The sequence below is a fragment of the Triturus cristatus genome, chromosome 12 (assembly GCF_964204655.1).
Source record: "Triturus cristatus chromosome 12, aTriCri1.1, whole genome shotgun sequence".
Lineage (NCBI taxonomy): Eukaryota > Metazoa > Chordata > Amphibia > Caudata > Salamandridae > Triturus > Triturus cristatus.
The window spans coordinates 825901017-825918340 of NC_140595.1; the positions used below are offsets into that span (position 1 = coordinate 825901017).

The window sequence follows — 17324 nt, forward strand, 5'->3', positions numbered from 1 at the left end:
CAGAGCCTCACCATCGCGCCAGCAATTCAGGAAGGACCTCAACACTTGGATGTTCAACCAATAGGAGAACTAGCAGCATCATCCGAAAGCGCCTCGAGACCCTCACAGGTGAAGCAGCTGCGTTCTACAAATCCTGATCGATAATATCACAGCTGATGTCCAGGTGAGGGTGAAACCGCTCCAGGACATGCTGGCAGCCGCACAAACGTCGTTTTTTTGTGTGGGAGGGCAGAGCGGTGAATTTGAAGTGCCTCAGGCTGTGGCAGCTCTAAGGCCCGCCTCTTCAAGGCCCCGCCTCCCTCCACACACGAGAACAGTTTTCAGAAGTCGGCAGGTCTGGCTTAACATCTCACATACACACATTATAGTGACAATGAACTGCAGGAGTGTGTGAACCTCTGTACATGAAATATTACATAAAACAACGCGGGTTAGAAGAATTTTTTTTTTTTTTTGCAGAGTTTTATATAGCACGAACTTGACCCGAATCCAATCAGGTCCAATCCAATGGCACCAGTTACCTTACATAAGGACACACTTTCATTTTTTGTTAGGCACGGGGAGATTAAGTGATTTGCCCAGAATCACAGGACGTTCAGCGTCATTACCGAGACTCGAACCCAGTTCCCCAGGTCCGAGGTCGAGCGCCCTAGCCGTTAGGCCAACTCCTCCTACGTTCCATACTGGCAGGCATTATGTGTTAAGATTGAATGGTCTGGAGAAACGCAATATCAGGCATAAAATGTAAGGCAGTGGTTGGGGTAATCTGTGTTAATAAAACTTTATTACGACCCAAACAAACCATTTTCAGCTGCCTTACAGTAGCAAATGTTTGAGTAAAGAAGCCATGAGGTTTTCACCCCGCCTTGCAGGGTGGACGCAGCTCCCTGGTGCCAGTGCACAGCTCACTGTGCTATATTAGAAGGATGGTAACTTACTAACTGCAAGTAAAGAAGGGATCGCTGTGACAAAAGCAGTAGCCGACTGAGCTATCTACATAAAATACAACTATGTGATCCGCATGTTTCAAGATATGCTTTACAGCAGGCGCATTAACCCTCCATCCTACTTCAGGAGTTAAACCTGTGCTTAGACATAACACAGATCTCCCCTGCAAGTGCATTAACCGCCAGAGGTATTCTACCCTTAGTATTCTCTGAGAATTGCTGGGCACACCAAGATTTCAGAAGCGGGTGCATTAATCCATCTATGGTCCTGTCATCTTGCATATCACTAGGGTAAAGATAGGGCGTTCAGCGTCTACTTACCTTTGGCATCAGTGTCTACCCACCCCAGTCAGACTCCAGACTTCTTCATCTGCCCCTGCATCAGTGTCTACCTATCCCAGTCAGACTCCAGACTTCTTCATCTGCCCCTGCATCAGTGTCTACCTACCCCAGTCAGACTCCAGACTTCTTCATCTGCCCCTGCATCAGTGTCTACCTACCCCAGTCAGACTCCAGACTTCTTCATCTGCCCCTGCATCAGTGTCTACCTACCCCAGTCAGACTCCAGACTTCTTCATCTGCCCCTGCATCAGTGTCTACCTACCCCAGTCAGACTCCAGACTTCTTCATCTGCCCCTGCATCACTGTCTACCTGCCTCAGTCAGACTTCAGACTTCTTCATCTGCCTCTGCATCACTATCTTACTGCCCCCGTCAGACTCCAGACTTCTTCATCTGCCTCTGCATCACTATCTTACTGCCCCCGTCAGACTCCAGACTTCTTCATCTGCCCCTGCACCAGTGTCTGTCTGCCCCAGTCAGACTCCAGACTTCTTCACAGATCACAACTGCTTTCGCAGGATGTTAACGACATGGCTGTTTCACAACTAAACAATCAAGCTTTCAGAGCAGTCTGCAAGCGCCATGAGACTTTCGAGTGATTTAAGCGCTAAATAAATGTCCCTGAGTTGATTTGATTTGATTCATCTGCCCCTGCGTCAGTGTCTACCTGCCCCAGTTGGACTCCAGACTTCTTCATCTGCCCCTGCGTCAGTGTCTACCTCTCCCAGTCAGACTTCAGACTTCTTCATCTGCCCCTGCGTCAGTGTCTACCTGCCTCAGTCAGACTTCAGACTTCTTCGGCTGCCTCTTCATCAGTGTCTACCTGCCCCAGTCAGACTCCAGACTTCTTTATCTGCTCCTGCATCAGTGTCTACCTGCCCCAGTCAGACTCCAGACTTCTTCATCTGCCCCTGCGTCAGTGTCTACCTGCCCCAGTCAGACTCCAGAGTTCTTCATCTGCCCCTGCGTCAGTGTCTACCTCTCCCAGTCAGACTTCAGACTTCTTCATCTACCCCTGCGTCAGTGTCTACCTGCCCCAGTCAGACTCCAGAGTTCTTCATCTGCCCCTGCGTCAGTGTCTACCTCTCCCAGTCAGACTTCAGACTTCTTCATCTGCCCCTGCGTCAGTGTCTACCTGCCTTAGTCAGACTTCAGACTTCTTCGGCTGCCTCTTCATCAGTGTCTACCTGCCCCAGTCAGACTCCAGACTTCTTTATCTGCCCCTGCATCAGTGTCTACCTGCCCCAGTCAGACTCCAGACTTCTTCATCTGCCCCTGCGTCAGTGTCTACCTCTCCCAGTCAGACTCCAGACTTCTTCGGTTGCCTCTTCATCAGATTCTCCATGTCCTAAGCAGACTCCACTAATCCTCACCACACATTGTATGTGTGCTCATGGACATCAATTCCCCAAAATGCCAGAGATGGCGGAAGTGACTTCACATGCCCCTTGACCTTCACTTTCACTCACACATACATATGCATTCACACAAACACACGCTCACACATAACACACACACTCTGCATGCACATGCACTTACACTCACACATACACACACACACTCAGCATGCACATGCACTTACACTCACACATACACACACATTCTGCATGCACATGAACTTACACTCACACATACACACACACTCTGCATACACATGCACTTACACTCACACATACACACACTCTCTTACATAAACACACTTAAAGATTACAAATATAGATAGATTTAAAAGCCTTTTTGTACTTACCCCAGCTGCCAGAGAGTCATATTCCAGCTGTTTGTACTCCATTTTTTTTATTAAACTAATAGAGAATAATGTAAAATTATTTATTATTAGTATAATAAAAATTGGACAAAAAACCAGGTGAGTGAAGCCCCCACCGACGTCCATAAGGACGAGCTGCTTCTGTGCCTGCCACTGATTTTGCCACTGCTGACGCTAGGGGTCACAAAGCAGTGCCAGGGCAGTGGTGTAGTAAGGTCAGGTGGTACCCGGTGTGGACATTTTATTGTCACCCGCGTGTCTTCCCCTCCCCCCTCCGGTACGGAAAATGTCTTGTCACCTCCCCCCACATTGAAATTATTAAAGAAATATACTTACAGTTGCAAGTGTAATTGTTTTATTTTAAAAACACAGAATTTTCCATTCTGTCACCCCCCTCAGTGATGACACCCAGGGCGGCCCGCACCCCCCCCCCCGACGCCGCTGGCCAGGGGTCACATGGGGCATGCCAGGGGCTGCAGCAGCGACCCCTAAATGAGACCATGTGTGTGCTTGAGCTTCTTCAGCCAGTCAGTGGTGATCTTTGAATGTGTGCTGTTGAGGCTGACAAAGGCAGTGCCAGGGGTCACAAGGGGCATACCAGGGGTCGCAGCAGCGACCCTTGGAGACCCCTAAATGACTTTCATGTGTGTGCTTGAGCTTCTTCAGCCAGTCAGTGGTGATCTTGGAATGTGTGCTGTTGAGGCTGGCACAAAGGCAGTGCCAGGGGCCACAAGGGGCACACCAGGGGTCGCAGCAGCGACTCTTGGCGATCCCTAAATGACTTCTATGTGTGTGCTTGAGCTTCTTCAGCCAGTCAGTGGTGATCTTGGAATGTGTGCTGTTGAGGCTGGCACAAAGGCAGTGCCAGGGGCCACAAGTGGCACACCAGGGGTCGCAGCAGCGACTCTTGGCAATCCCTAAATGACTTCTATGTGTGTGCTTGAGCTTCTTCAGCCAGTCAGTGGTGATCTTTGAATGTATACTGTTGAGGCTAGAACAAAGGCAGTGCCAGGGGTCACAAGGGGCACACCAGGGGTCGCAGCAGCGACTCTTGGCGACCCCTAAATGACACCATGTGTGTGCTTGAGCTTCTTCAGCCAGTCAGTGGTGATCTGGGAATGTGTGCTGTTGAGACTGGCACAAAGGCAGTGCCAGGGGTCACAAGGGGCACACCAGGGGTCGCAGCAGCAACTCTTGGCGATCCCTAAATGACTTCTATGTGTGTGCTTGAGCTTCTTCAGCCAGTCAGTGGTGATCTTTGAATGTATACTGTTGAGGCTGGAACAAAGGCAGTGCCAGGGGTCACAAGGGGCATACCAGGGGTCGCAGCAGCGACCCTTGGCGACCCCTAAATGAGACCATGTGTGTGCTTGAGCTTTTTCAGCCAGTCAGTGGTGATCTTTGAATGTATGCTGTTGACGCTGGCACAACCATGAGCCCATGGTTATGGGGAAGGGTAGACAAGAGGGGGCACAACTCTGGGACTATGCACAGTCAAACACCACACTGAAGGTGCATTAGTATAAAGTGGTCCTAAATAAAACCGAATGAATGAGCGTTTAAGTCGCTCATTCTCTGACTCCTCGTTTGTCATTCAGGAGTCAGGGATGAATTTTAAATCCAGCTCTGGTCTATTTGTCTGAAGAGCTCAGCAATGACTGCTGCTTCTGGACCAGCAGACATGAGTCACGAGGCTCTGTGTCATCAGTGTATTCATAGCATGGCTGACCATGGCTCAAGAGGACGTCCTTTGATGACCTCATGGTGACAGTGGACAACAGGAGCAACAGCAGGGAGCCTTTGGAAGACCCTTATTGGCACCAAAGCTGCCATGGATCGATCCCATGATCACCAGTTGAAGTGAGCCAACCAAGAAGGCGCGAATTGTCAGGAAGCACCGCTACCGGCGTGCTGTAAGATGCATCAGAGTCTGATAAAGCGACTCGTGGTCTGCGCCGTCAAAGCCAGCTGGAACGCTAGAGCCACCGTCCATGGCCTGAGGAAGGCCTTCAGACGCACGAGTCTGGACCCACCCAGGAAGGAGAAAACTTGACCTCAAATCTTCAACTACTCAACGATGGTCTGGATTCCTAGCTCTAGCCAGATCGACTCTGTCCGTCCGCCACTTATGGAAGGACCTGAAGACCCATCTCTTCAAGCAGTGCTCGTTCAAGCGTAACCGCTGCCAGCTACTGAATGGCTTTATCTCTCAATCCCAGTTTCTTCTGATACCCTTCTACAAAAGTAAACATTGTTGTACCCCTGGTTCTCAACCCTAAATGCCCCCCAAAACAAACATACGTATATGATAGATCTCATTAATATGTGGAGGGCTGGATGGCAGATGGTGACACTTTCACTAAAAGGGCCAGCTGGCGATGGCACAGTGACCGACTAAGAGGTGTCAACTTCTAACTCCTTGCATCAAGGTTAAAAAAAATATCTTAACAAATAAAGCTCGTTAATCGGAAGTAAGTCTTGAGGACCTACTGGAAAATTGGATCCAGGTCGTCTATGTCTTCCTGTGGTCACTGTTTCTCTGTGTGCGCCCCAACCCTTTAGTACATGTAAAGACAACCTTTCTTTCTACAACTCTGAAATATATTGCCTGTGGTTTTCTGTCATGCACATGAAAATGAGTAAGTGATCAGTACTTCAGCCTGCAGCGATATATCCATGTTTTGTATTTAAACTATTAAGGGCTTGATTGTTATTCTTCCATAAGAGGTATCTCAAGAATTGATGTAAGAAGGACGTAAATAGACACCAGTAAGTTACTTTGACCCCACCACACCCCAGTGTTTATCTGATATCAACATGGGGCGGCAGCGGTGGGATCGCAAGCTGCCTTGGTAGCCATTAGCTCGCGCCTCAGGTTAAGACAGCCTCTTACCACTTTTTGGGCTCCTCCTCCTTCTGCTTCCACTCGATCTTGGTCTTGCGATACAGCAGGTTCATCTCGGCGGGCAGCCGCTGGTTCGCTCGGCTTTCACTGCCACCCGGACCAGACTGGGTCAGTGCGCCGTAGGCCCTGCACGTTGAGACAGCTCCATCCTGGAGACCAGTAGTCATCATCCATGGACTAGCGACTCCAAGGGGATGGTGGACGACGCCAGCTCACGGAGCTATGGGGAGAAGGAAGAAAAGCTTTAGAAGCTAGCTGCTAGATAGTAATAATAATACCAACTTCAATCTATACAAACACAGAAACTCTGAGACACAAATTAAGCTGGAGGCAGACACTAAAAAAAAAAAAATGTGTCAGCTATTTTTAAAAATAGACTGCAACCTTGTAATTGCACATTAGAACCGAGTTTGGTGGAAAAGCACCTGAAATTATGTTTACTTGATTATGGCAAATGCATGGTCCTCAGTGTCAACACAGGGGAATGATTGTCCACATGGATATTACTTATCAATGCATTGGTACACAACCTACCCCCTCCTTCTTCGGGTTTTCCCACAGCGCTGGACTTCCGGACCTCCACCACCCTTCCTCTTCCAAGCCTCTCACTGTCTGAGACCACACACCAGACCCCACCTGAATCCCAGACACATTGGCACCACCAGATGGCCTCCATCTTTTACCACCAATCGCCTTTGATCGGTTGCAACAAGCAAGCCGATCCAAGGGAGGTTGATGAGAACATCTGAGACCTCGCTTGTCTGCCACACAAGGGAGCTGGGCAGTGTGAGCAGGCCTCTGGCACAGGAGAGCATGGCACAGAGAGATTGTGTTATCACACGCTTCCAAATTCTCACCAGTTCAGCGCTTGGCCCAAGCACACACATGGCGAGGCCACCTTTCGCCCCGCTGGTAAGCTGCGATTTATCTTGGATAAGGGCCCAAGCTCGCTCCAACCACTGTGGTCTTTGAGTCAACATTTGGCACAGAAGAGCCTGACCTCCTGTCCAGTGCAGGGAAGTGTGAAGCGCCTTTGAGTAACACACGTGTCACACTCACTTTGGAAAGGCTTTCCTCCTCCATGCCAGCACTATATTGTATCCCCCTCCTCCCCATATGATTGAAGGCAGGTTAATGCACTAGTCTAGGCAGGCTCTTTCAGACGTGGCTTTTGATTGGTTAAAATTCAGCCACATAGTACCGCCCCTCAAACTGGGCTGAAAGACCTAAGATGGACAACTTATGAGGTCTCAGCCCTACTGCCGTCTGCAGTTAATGGTGCTGATCGCATTGTAAGGTACGTGGCATTGAGGGTCAGGTCCTCCCTCCTGTCCTCATTGCTGTCTGTCTCTGTCCTCTCTCCTCTCTCCTCCCTCCTGTCCACACTGCTGTCTGTCTCTGCCCTCTCTCCTCCCTCCTGTCCTCACTGCTGTCTGTCTCTGTCCTCTCTTCTGTTCTCACTGCTGTCTGTCTCTGCCCTCTCTCCTCCCTCCTGTCCTCACTGCTGTCTGTCCTATCTCCTGTCCTCATTGCTGTCTGTCTCTGCCCTCTCTTCTCCCTCCTGTCCTCATTGCTGTCTGTCTCTGTCCTCTCTCCTCCCTCCTGTCCACACTGCTGTCTGTCTCTGCCCTCTCTCCTCCCTCCTGTCCTCATTGCTGTCTGTCTCTGTCCTCTCTCCTCCCTCCTGTCCACACTGCTGTCTGTCTCTGTCCTCTCTCCTCCCTCCTGTCCTCACTGCTGTCTGTCTCTGCCCTCTCTCCTCCCTCCTGTCCACACTGCTGTCTGTCTCTGTCCTCTCTCACCCCTCCTGTCCTCACTGCTTTCTGTCTCTGCCCTCTCTCACCCCTCCTGTCCACACTGCTGGTTGTGTCTGTCCTCTCTCACCCCTCCTGTCCACACTGCTGTCTGTCTCTCTCCTCCCTCCTGTCCTCACTGCTGCCTGTCTCTGTCCTCTCTCCTCCCTTCTGTCCTCATTGCTGTCTGTCTCTGTCCTCTCTTCTCCCTCCTGTCCTCACTGCTGCCTGTCTCTGTCCTCTCTCCTCCCTCCTGCCCTCACTGCTCTGTCCTCTCTCCTCCCTCCTGTCTCTCTAACCTCTCATATCCCTCCCTTCTGTCGTTCTGTCCTCTCTCATCCCTCCTGCCTGTCTCAATCTTCTCACCTCCCTCCTGTCCTCTCTCCCCCTCCTGTCTGCCTCTGTCTAAGCTCTTCCAGAGTTACAGAATGTCTCTCTTACTTCCTGGATCCTGCATAGGACGTGGGTTAAAGCGCCCAGAGCAGCACAGCCCTTCTTCTGGGCCTTGCGATGTGTTGGCAGCAGCACCTGGTGTGAGTGACGTGTGCAATCAGGGCACGAGTCGGGGGTACACGTGGTGGAAGGCGTCCACCCACTTTTGTTCGCAGGGTGAACACCGTCCACTTGGCGGGGCCAGGGCTTTCCTGTTTCTGACTCCTGCTGAGCCCATAACAAAGGCCGAGTCTGAGGGGTCATCAGGCCTCCTTTTGTTCAGGTCTCTTGGCTGGGGGCAGTCAGGGGCCTCACACCTGATGGAAATGAAGGGGAAACAAAGGCTCACACCTTGTTAGCACTTCACACATACTTAAGAGAGGCAGCTTTTCACTTCCTTCAGTCCATGTTTAGGAGATATGCATGCACTGTAAGAATGTCAGATGTGTTGGTCTTTCCCAGTATTTACACAAAGCAAATTGCATTTATATAGAGCTTACTACACCTGAAGAGGTGTTGAAATAATTTAAGTACCACTCTTCTTTCTTGTATAGCCCTACTCATTCCAATGCAGGGTATCAGAGCGCTATACATCAACACGTGCATATTACATGTACAATAAATTATATATGTTTGTAAATGAATGTACAGGATGTGTTACATAAAACTGGGGGGTTGCAAGGTGTAGAGGGCATATCATCTTCCATAGCTCACTGTGCTATTATCCTCGCAATGCGCTCAAACGTACACTTGATAGACCTGCTAAACATATATGTGAGGGCTTTAGATCTGATGTCACTTCTTGTAATGCCACTTCCTGTAAAGTCGTTGCTTGTGATGCCACTTTCAATTATATCAATTCCTGTGATGCCATGTGGGATGTTGTGCGCTGTGTGTCATGCGCCGTGATGCCGCACGCCGTGATGGTACGTGCCGTGATGTCGCGCGCCGTGATATCGCACACCATGATGTCACTTGCATACTGCCAAACTAGGTCTGTCCCCCCACTTCTTTTTTAGGACTTGTGCCTGTGTGCAATGTCTCACTCATCTGTACTCCCATACCATGAAGCCGTGCACCCCAAGACGGGGTAGGAGCCATGCACCCCAAGATGGGGTACGAGCCGTGCAGCCCAAGGTGGGGTAGAAGCCGTGTACCCCAAGACAGGGTAGATGCACCCCTCTGGTCACTCATGCACAACACCAGGCCCCTTCGTCTGTGCTCTGTGGCGTGTTGGTAGCGCGCCTGGTGTATGTGATGTGTGCCCTGTCTCACTCATCCTTCCATCACCGTACCATGAAGCTGTGCACCCCGAGACGGGGTAGGAGCACCCCTCTGGTCACTCAGGCACAGCACCAAACCACTTCCCCCGCAGGCCCATGGCAAGCAGTATTTTCATCAAGCGCCCATCCCGGTGCAGCGTGTGCTGCGGCACCGGGTCAGGTGCATGAAGTACCTCACACATGCCCCAGGGCCAGGACTCCCTCGCGCTTTACAAATACACATAACAGAACCTACAGTGACATGCACTATCTCAGTGATTCTTAACCTGTGGTCTGGGCACCCCCAGGGGCTCGCAAACCCTACTTAGGGGGTCTTCGACTGCTTACAAAATAAAGAAAGAAGCAAAACCCACAATTTAAAATGTTGAGACGTTCTGTAAATGTGAAGGAATCTGAGGATAAAAATTAAATGAGTATCCTCAGATTATTTCCTGGGAGCAGTGCATCAAATAGAATACAGCCTGGGTGAGGAGGGGCCGCACTTGAATTTAGGAAAGCTCCAACCTTCATATTAATATTGAAATGTTGATTTTTCAAAAATCTTTGTTTACAAATTAAATTGTCTCATAATTTGTGTATTTGTTTGATGACTGCCTGTTTCTGTATTTGCTGTGTATTTTTTTGTGGTTCAAATCATCAAAAATGCTTCTGCCGGGGTCCCTGGCTTCCAGTAATGACCCTTGGGGTGTCCCTGGATTGTAATAGTGATTCACTGGGGTCCCCGACTTCCAGCAGTGACCCAGGGGTGTCCCCGGATTGTAATAGTGATTCACTGGGGGTCCCCAGCTTCCAGTAATGACCCTTGGGGTGTTCCCGGATTGTAATAGTGATTCACTGGGGGTACCTGGCTTCCAGCAGTGACCCAGGGGTGTCCCCGGATTGTAATAGTGATTCACTGGGGGTCCCCGGTTTCCAGCAGTGACCCAGGGGTGTCCCCGGATTGTAATAGTGCTTCACTGGGGGTCCCCGGCTTCCAGCAGTGACCCAGGGGTGTCCCCGGATTCCAGTAATGATTAGTGGGGGTCCACAGCAGTCAAAAGGCTAAGAACCACTGCTCCTCAGGCCCACCTGGAGGCCATGCCCCTGAAGTTCCCTTTGTCAGTTTTCATCTTTTTTCCCCCTAAATGGAATTATTTACATATCTTTGTCCGCACAGGCCCCTCTCCCACAACAACGTCCTCACAAATCCATATTTCCAGCTTTTCCTTGATTGTTCCCGTGCATTTAACATTTCTGATTACATTGCACATCCCTCTGTCTTTCCGCCAAGCCTAATTTATCCATCAACGTGGGATACCTTATATCTTGTTCTCTGTAAAGTGCTTTGGCGTAAGAGCTATAAAATGAAATTGAATGCTGACCGCAATATATGAAACATATCACTCCGGTCTGCAACAGAGCTTAATTTGAGCCGGTGGTTTCTGGGCTCAGCACCAGCACTTAATCATCAACACCAGCGCTTTTCATGAGCACCCGTTAAGGACACATTCATTTATGGGGATATTAAGTGATTTGCTCAGAATCACAGGATGTTGAGCCAACACCGAGACTCGAACTTGGTTCCCCAGCTCCGAAGTCGGCAGCTCTGGCCATTACGCCACATTTTCTCCTAACTTTCATGGTTAGTAGTTGGTCCTGTTTTAGTCGACCCTAACGGAAGAAATAGGCTGTTTTTTTACAGAATAGAACAGAAATAGAAATCTCGGGATTGTTCGGAAAAGCAGCCTGGCCTACCGGCATTCCCCGAAGGCAGTAACAGTGCACTGTGAGCTACACAAATGCCAACACCACCACACAATGAGATGAGAGGTGTCAGGTCAAAGGGGAAGAGTTACCTGCCTGGTTCTGCTGACGGTTTCCAGAATGTCAAATGAGGAGATGTGGATACTGGTTTAAGCAACACAGACTGTCCCATCTCAAACTCAAGAGCCTTAACTGACACGCCTTGGGGCACTCTGTCAAAGACCTAGACGTTTGGGGGTGGGGAGCTGGGTGGAACAGTTCAGCATCACTTCAAACCATCAAAAAAGATCAGCGTACCCATCCTGAACCCTCACTGTGGTATGTCAGTAAACACACAGAGCTCCTTGCCCCACCAGCCTGGTGGTGACTGTGTTGTTTGCAGCTGTCATTTGGTATAAGCACATGGGTTCTGTGTAGGGTACATACTAGTGGTCAAACTAAGGAAAGCCATACTGGTTTATCTGGGGTTAGTGTGAAGGCGCCCTCTAACGGACACAGGGTCAAGACTGATTTGCATACGGCTGGGTTCAAACTGGAACGGCATGGTGAGCAAAAAAAACATGGATTTAGGCCCAGATCTCTGCACTGGGGTGAATGTATGACGTTGTTCTGCATTCTGTCCATCAACTGTTGTTTTTGCATTTGTCACCCCGAGTGGGACGGGTATGCTCAGACGTGAGTCCCGTGCACTCCATGCCACTGGAATCAAGCTATCCTGGCTGAAGGGGGGTGAAACCCCGAAAACCGGTCCTAGGATGCTTGTTTCGGGTCCAGGGAGGACCTGGCTTGGCAGTTTGGGCTGGACTGTTCCCATGAGGCACAGGGTCAAGACTGATTTGCATATGGCTGGGTTCAAACTGGAATGGCATGGTGAGCAAAAAAACGATGGATATAGGCCCATATCTCTGTACTGGGGTGAAAGTATGACATTGTTCTGCATTCTGTCCATCAATAGATCTTTTTGCATTTGTCACCCGAGTGGGACGGGTATGCTCAGACGTGAGTCCCGTGCTCTCCATGCCACTGGAATCAAGCTATCCTGGCTGAAGAGGGGTGAAGCCCCGAAACCGGTCCTAGGATGCTTGTTTCCAGTCCAGGGAGGACCTGGCTTGGCAGTTCGGGCTGGACTGTTCCCATGGGGCACAGGGTCAAGACTGATTTGCATATGGCTGGGTTCAAACTGGAATGGCATGGTGAGCAAAAAAACGATGGATTTAGGCCCAGATCTCTGTACTGGGGTGAATGTATGACATTGTTCTGCATTCTGTCCATCAACTATTGTTTTTGCATTTGAAGACAGATGCAGCAAGAAACAACAGCAGACGCTCTTGGAGTCAAGCCGAGGGCGCCGCCATCTTGACATCGCAGGAAATGACATCAGGCGTTATGGGCACGTTAAATCGCGTGGCGGACTATTTGTTCTCATGACTCCAAGTGATACACAATGCAGCGGCCAAACCCTCTGCTTCTGCCTGTTTGGCCGCTTTGCGTTGGCTGCCCTTGCGTCAAAGAGCGAAGTTTCAACTTCGTTGCCACGTACACAAGACACTTTATAATACGGTCCTGTAATCCTACAAGCTAAAGTAGAATTTTACACTCCGACACGCGACCTGAGATCACGCAATCTTGCACCGGCTAAAACAAACCGAATAAATAAAGTCAAATCAGGAGGCCGTTCATTCTCGCGGCTGGGGCTGGTCAGCGGAAAGTGCTACCACTAGATATTCATCTCGCTAAAGACCATCTGGGGTCAGGAAGAAATTAAAGACTTTGGGGCATATTATCAAGAAACGGCGTTAAGATTATCACCGCTTTAGCGGCAGAAAACTACAGCTAAAGTGGCGATAATGGGCTTGATAATATGCCCTTGTGAATTCCCATAGAAGCCCATGTTCTGGTGTCAACATGGGCTTCTATTGGAATTCTCTGCGACATATTATCAAGTCCATTATCGCCGCTTTAGCGGCAGTTTTCCGCCGTTAAAGCGGTGATAATTTTAACGCCGTGCTTGATCATATGCCCCTTGGCTGGTTAGGATCTGATTACATTTTCTCTGTGCTATTTAGTGCCCCTTTATAATGATGGATAGCATCTTAGCGCCGTGACGACCCCTTGGGGATGATTGATGCGCTTTACAAACAACAGAAATAAATCAGAGACAGGTGAGTGGTTGCTCCCGTTGACTTTCATTGTAACGATCAAACTCATCTTTTTTCATTCTCTCTCTATTTGTCTCTAATCTTTAGTGATTCGTCGCCAATGGGTTCCTCTTTGTTGCAATGACCTTTTTTGCACCTACTTTCTGTTCTGTGGCCCATGCTGCTGAGCTGGACCTCTGCCACTGACGTGGTTTCTTCTAAGAGCTCCCTGGTGTATTTTGAACCTACGTCACCGCGGCCACTAATGTTTAAGAACCCGAAAGCAATACCACAACAGTGCAACACTCCGAATCAGAGCATTTGCAACCACAAAAAGAGCTTCGTACTTCTGGACCAGAGTGCCATAAAGCCATCCTAGCCACAAAATCGATTTACAAACTATCATGAAGTTTAGTACCTGCAGATATGCACGGATTTACGGATTGTAACTTCACATCTACGCACTTCGGCGATTATATCATTAAGGTACTTAGAAACAGAGTTCACTACAGCTAACCTATACTCCCCCATTTAAATTTACCTCCATGTGATTTTTGAAGTTAATATTCTGGCTACAATATTTTTGTGCTACAGAAACAAATGATGGACGGAATGCTGAATAAATCATACATTCACCCCTAATCAAGAGATGTGGGTTAAATCCATTGTTCTTTTGCTCGCCATGTCAGCCCAGTTTAGACCCAGCCATATGCAAATCAGTCTTGACCCTGTGCCTCATGGGAACAGTCCAGCCCGAGCTCCCAGGCGAGTTCCTCCCTGGACCAGAAACAAGCATCCTAGGACCGGTTTCGGGGTTTCACCCCTCTTCAGCCAGGATAGCTTGATTCCAGTGGCATGGAGAGCACGGGACTCATGTCTGAGCATACCCGCCCCACTCGGGTGAAAAGTGCTACGCAAACAAATGATGGACGGAATGCTGAATAAATCATACATTCTCCCCCAGTACAGAGATCTGGGTTAAATCCATCGTTCTTTTGCTCACCATGCCACCACAGTTTAGACCCAGCCATATGCAAATCAGTCTTGACTCTGTGCACAGGGCAAGACTGATTTGCATATGGCTGGGTTCAAACTGGAATGGCATGGTGAGCAAAAAAACGATGGCTTTAGGCCCGGATCTCTGGATTGGGGTGAATGTATGACATTGTTCTGCATTATATCCATCAATTGTTCTTTTTGCACAATATTTTTGCAGCACATTAGTTCAGTTTTAATATTTTGGTAGCATGCCTTGTAGTCCAGAAGATGGGCCCCGATATACAAGATTTTCATTCGCAAATTGTGGTTGCAAATTGTGCACCAAATTTTTGCAAATGGAAAGGAATTTTGTGAACCTATCAATTTACGAATGTCAGTTCACAAAAGTATGGATCGTACTTGGCTGCAGGCAGACGTATTTCATCAATATTCATGAGGGAGTTGTATATTGTGACTCACTATGACTGGATGCCATCACAGGGAAGGTGGCCTGCTCAAGTCAGCAGAGCACCATGTTTGTGATCACATTTTAAATAAAGTCAACTTTTTTTTATGTAGCCCGTTTTCTTACTGGAAAAGGGACTGCATTTAAAAAGAAAAAGCTTTTTTGTTTGTTTGAGGGTTGGCAGTGATCCCATGGACCCCTGCCTACTCCCCTACAAATACCCTTTTAACACTCACGGGGGGAAGGGGTCCCAGTGGGTTACGAACTCTGTGGAGGTATCTGTGAAATGTCAGTGTTTTGTGACAGGATTTCAGCTGCCGAACATTGATATTAAAGATTTGCTATGGAAGGGATGCCCTAACAATGCACCTTCCAGCTGTGATTTGTTTTGAGATTCTAATCCCATTTTGGGGTTTGCTAATGTAGCAAACACTGCGGTTTTTCGAGTCGCAGGCTATGCGACCGCAGAATGGCTTTGCACATGAGGGCCAAGATCACATGCGTTGCTGGTCCCCTGATGGCCATGGGTCTCATGTCCCTCCCTCTATGTCTGCAGCTGGGCATTCATTGCGTCTGCCGCATCCACAGCAGCTTCTAGGACCTTCCGGCTCCCGGGCCCTCAGTCTGCCCATGAAGGTCCCCTGCCAGCCTCGTCCTCAGCCGTCCTGGAACCCGCTCTGCAGCCTTCATGGGTGTCCACTTACCGCCTCTGTTCAAAGCAGCTTTATTGTGCTTTGTCTTAGAATCAGACACCCAAGACTCCCTACCACTGGGTTCCAAGATCGCGGAAGGTGCCGGGCGACTGTGCCTCCCCCACACAAAGGCCTGCCCACTGATCCAACCAATAAGATGGAGTGCGGCTAAAACCACTACAAGGTATTACACTACACTAGCCGGTGAGATGCTGAACTTCACGCAAACTGCCAGGCCCCCTACTCTTCTGGTGGCTTACCTACAGGCATTTCAATCTACCATGGTTACGTTCCTCCGTTGTTTCGCTTTGCCCACTTCGGTTTATGTACCGTCTATGGTCCCTCCAGTCAGCCCAACCCTCAGCCTTTCTGACACCTCCCTGCTGCTGCATCTTCTGCCCGTCCTTCCTGCTTTTCTCACATCCCTTAATATCTGAAGGCTATGCCCAGGATTGAGAATGTGAGAAAGGCATCACCTTCACAATCAACTTGCAGACAGCATCTTGACCTCTGAAATCTTTCAGGACTTGAATATTCCCAGGACCTGTTTCTCCAGAGTCAATCCTGCTTTGAACAGTGAGTGGCCAGAGATGGCCGTGCCATCTTCTGAACCTTGGCCCAGGCTCACTTGGGGACATGCAATATGAAACAACTTTCTGTCAGTGTGTCTTGGGTCACAATAGCCTTACTAGACAGGGGGAAAGGGGGGTTATTAGAGTACAGTTTGTCCTTTCTATGAGTAATTGGATGCGCCAATGGCCTTAAACAAATTGCAACCCCGGTGCCCGTGACTCTTCAGACAACCCACCAGCCACCCCAGCAATCCTTGAAAGTGCAGCCATGAAAAGCACGACAAGTAAATAGGAATTTTCAGCTGAGGTATGAAGTGCCATCTTTCATTGCATCTGGCACATTCAACAGCTGGATACATTCTCGTCCCAAATATCCTCAAGTAGTCAAGGATTTCTACAGCATCCTGCGTGACAACCAGGTACACCTCTGAGCAATCATCAATTCTGGCGGAAGACAAACAGCAAAGAAATAATAAACAACATGAGACAGTCCTCGGGTTAGGGTAAATGAAAGAGAACATAAGAGATGCCTGAAGCTACTGCAAACTCTCTCCATGGAAAAGAACCAGGGTGCTCCCACCTCCTGTAACTCAAATCTTTGGAATTCTCCTACCTGGGGGGCTTGCACGCAGCAAAGAGTCACATTTTTATGGAATTCTAAGTTTGGAGACCTTGAGTCCCCTCTGGTTTGGTGTCAGAACTGCTGGATGAAGAGATAATTCTCAAAGTTCTTTTGCATAAAAATCAAAGGAAAACACAGATCAACATACACCCGGAGTACGGTACATCATTCTTGGATTTAGCAGTTTTAGACGAGATACGATTTTCCAGTGTCGTTTGTGAGAGATCTTGATAAACCATACTAGAGAAATCTCCTCTTCTTTCCCACTTGACCTTCCAGGTGTATTTCAGAAAGGCCTCTCAGGCCTGCGATTAATGGAGATGTACTGGACAACTCAGGGAACATTGGGGTCACACTGCTTGTGCCCCACTGTATGTGATTTACACAACTGTGAGCTAAAGCTGGCGGACTGGAAACCTGAGAAGGACTCTTCCTACTACATGGGCGGCATCTTCTGGGATTCCTCTGATGCTAACATTGTTCCTCCTCTACCTGTCCTCTAGATCATTGGTCTGGGTCTGGCCAGACACAAAACCTTGCATTCCTCAGACAAGGATGTTTTACAAAAATCTTATCTTTTGGTGGTCTTTCATCAAGTTGTTATCATATATTGGAGTTTGAATGTGTCAGACTCCACAGCAGTTTTC

General features: G+C 48.9%; 1 protein-coding gene across 1 annotated transcript in view; it reads right to left on the minus strand.

The window, feature by feature from the left end:
• NYAP1 (neuronal tyrosine phosphorylated phosphoinositide-3-kinase adaptor 1) overlaps window positions 1-17324 on the minus strand; it is a 470759-nt gene that overhangs the window by 328356 nt on the left and 125079 nt on the right. The window contains exon 3 of the mRNA XM_085637809.1: window positions 5947-6178. Within this exon, the coding sequence (XP_085493935.1) occupies window positions 5947-6128 (182 nt within the window). The 5' untranslated portion in view covers window positions 6129-6178. The remainder of the gene's footprint in view (window positions 1-5946; window positions 6179-17324) is intronic.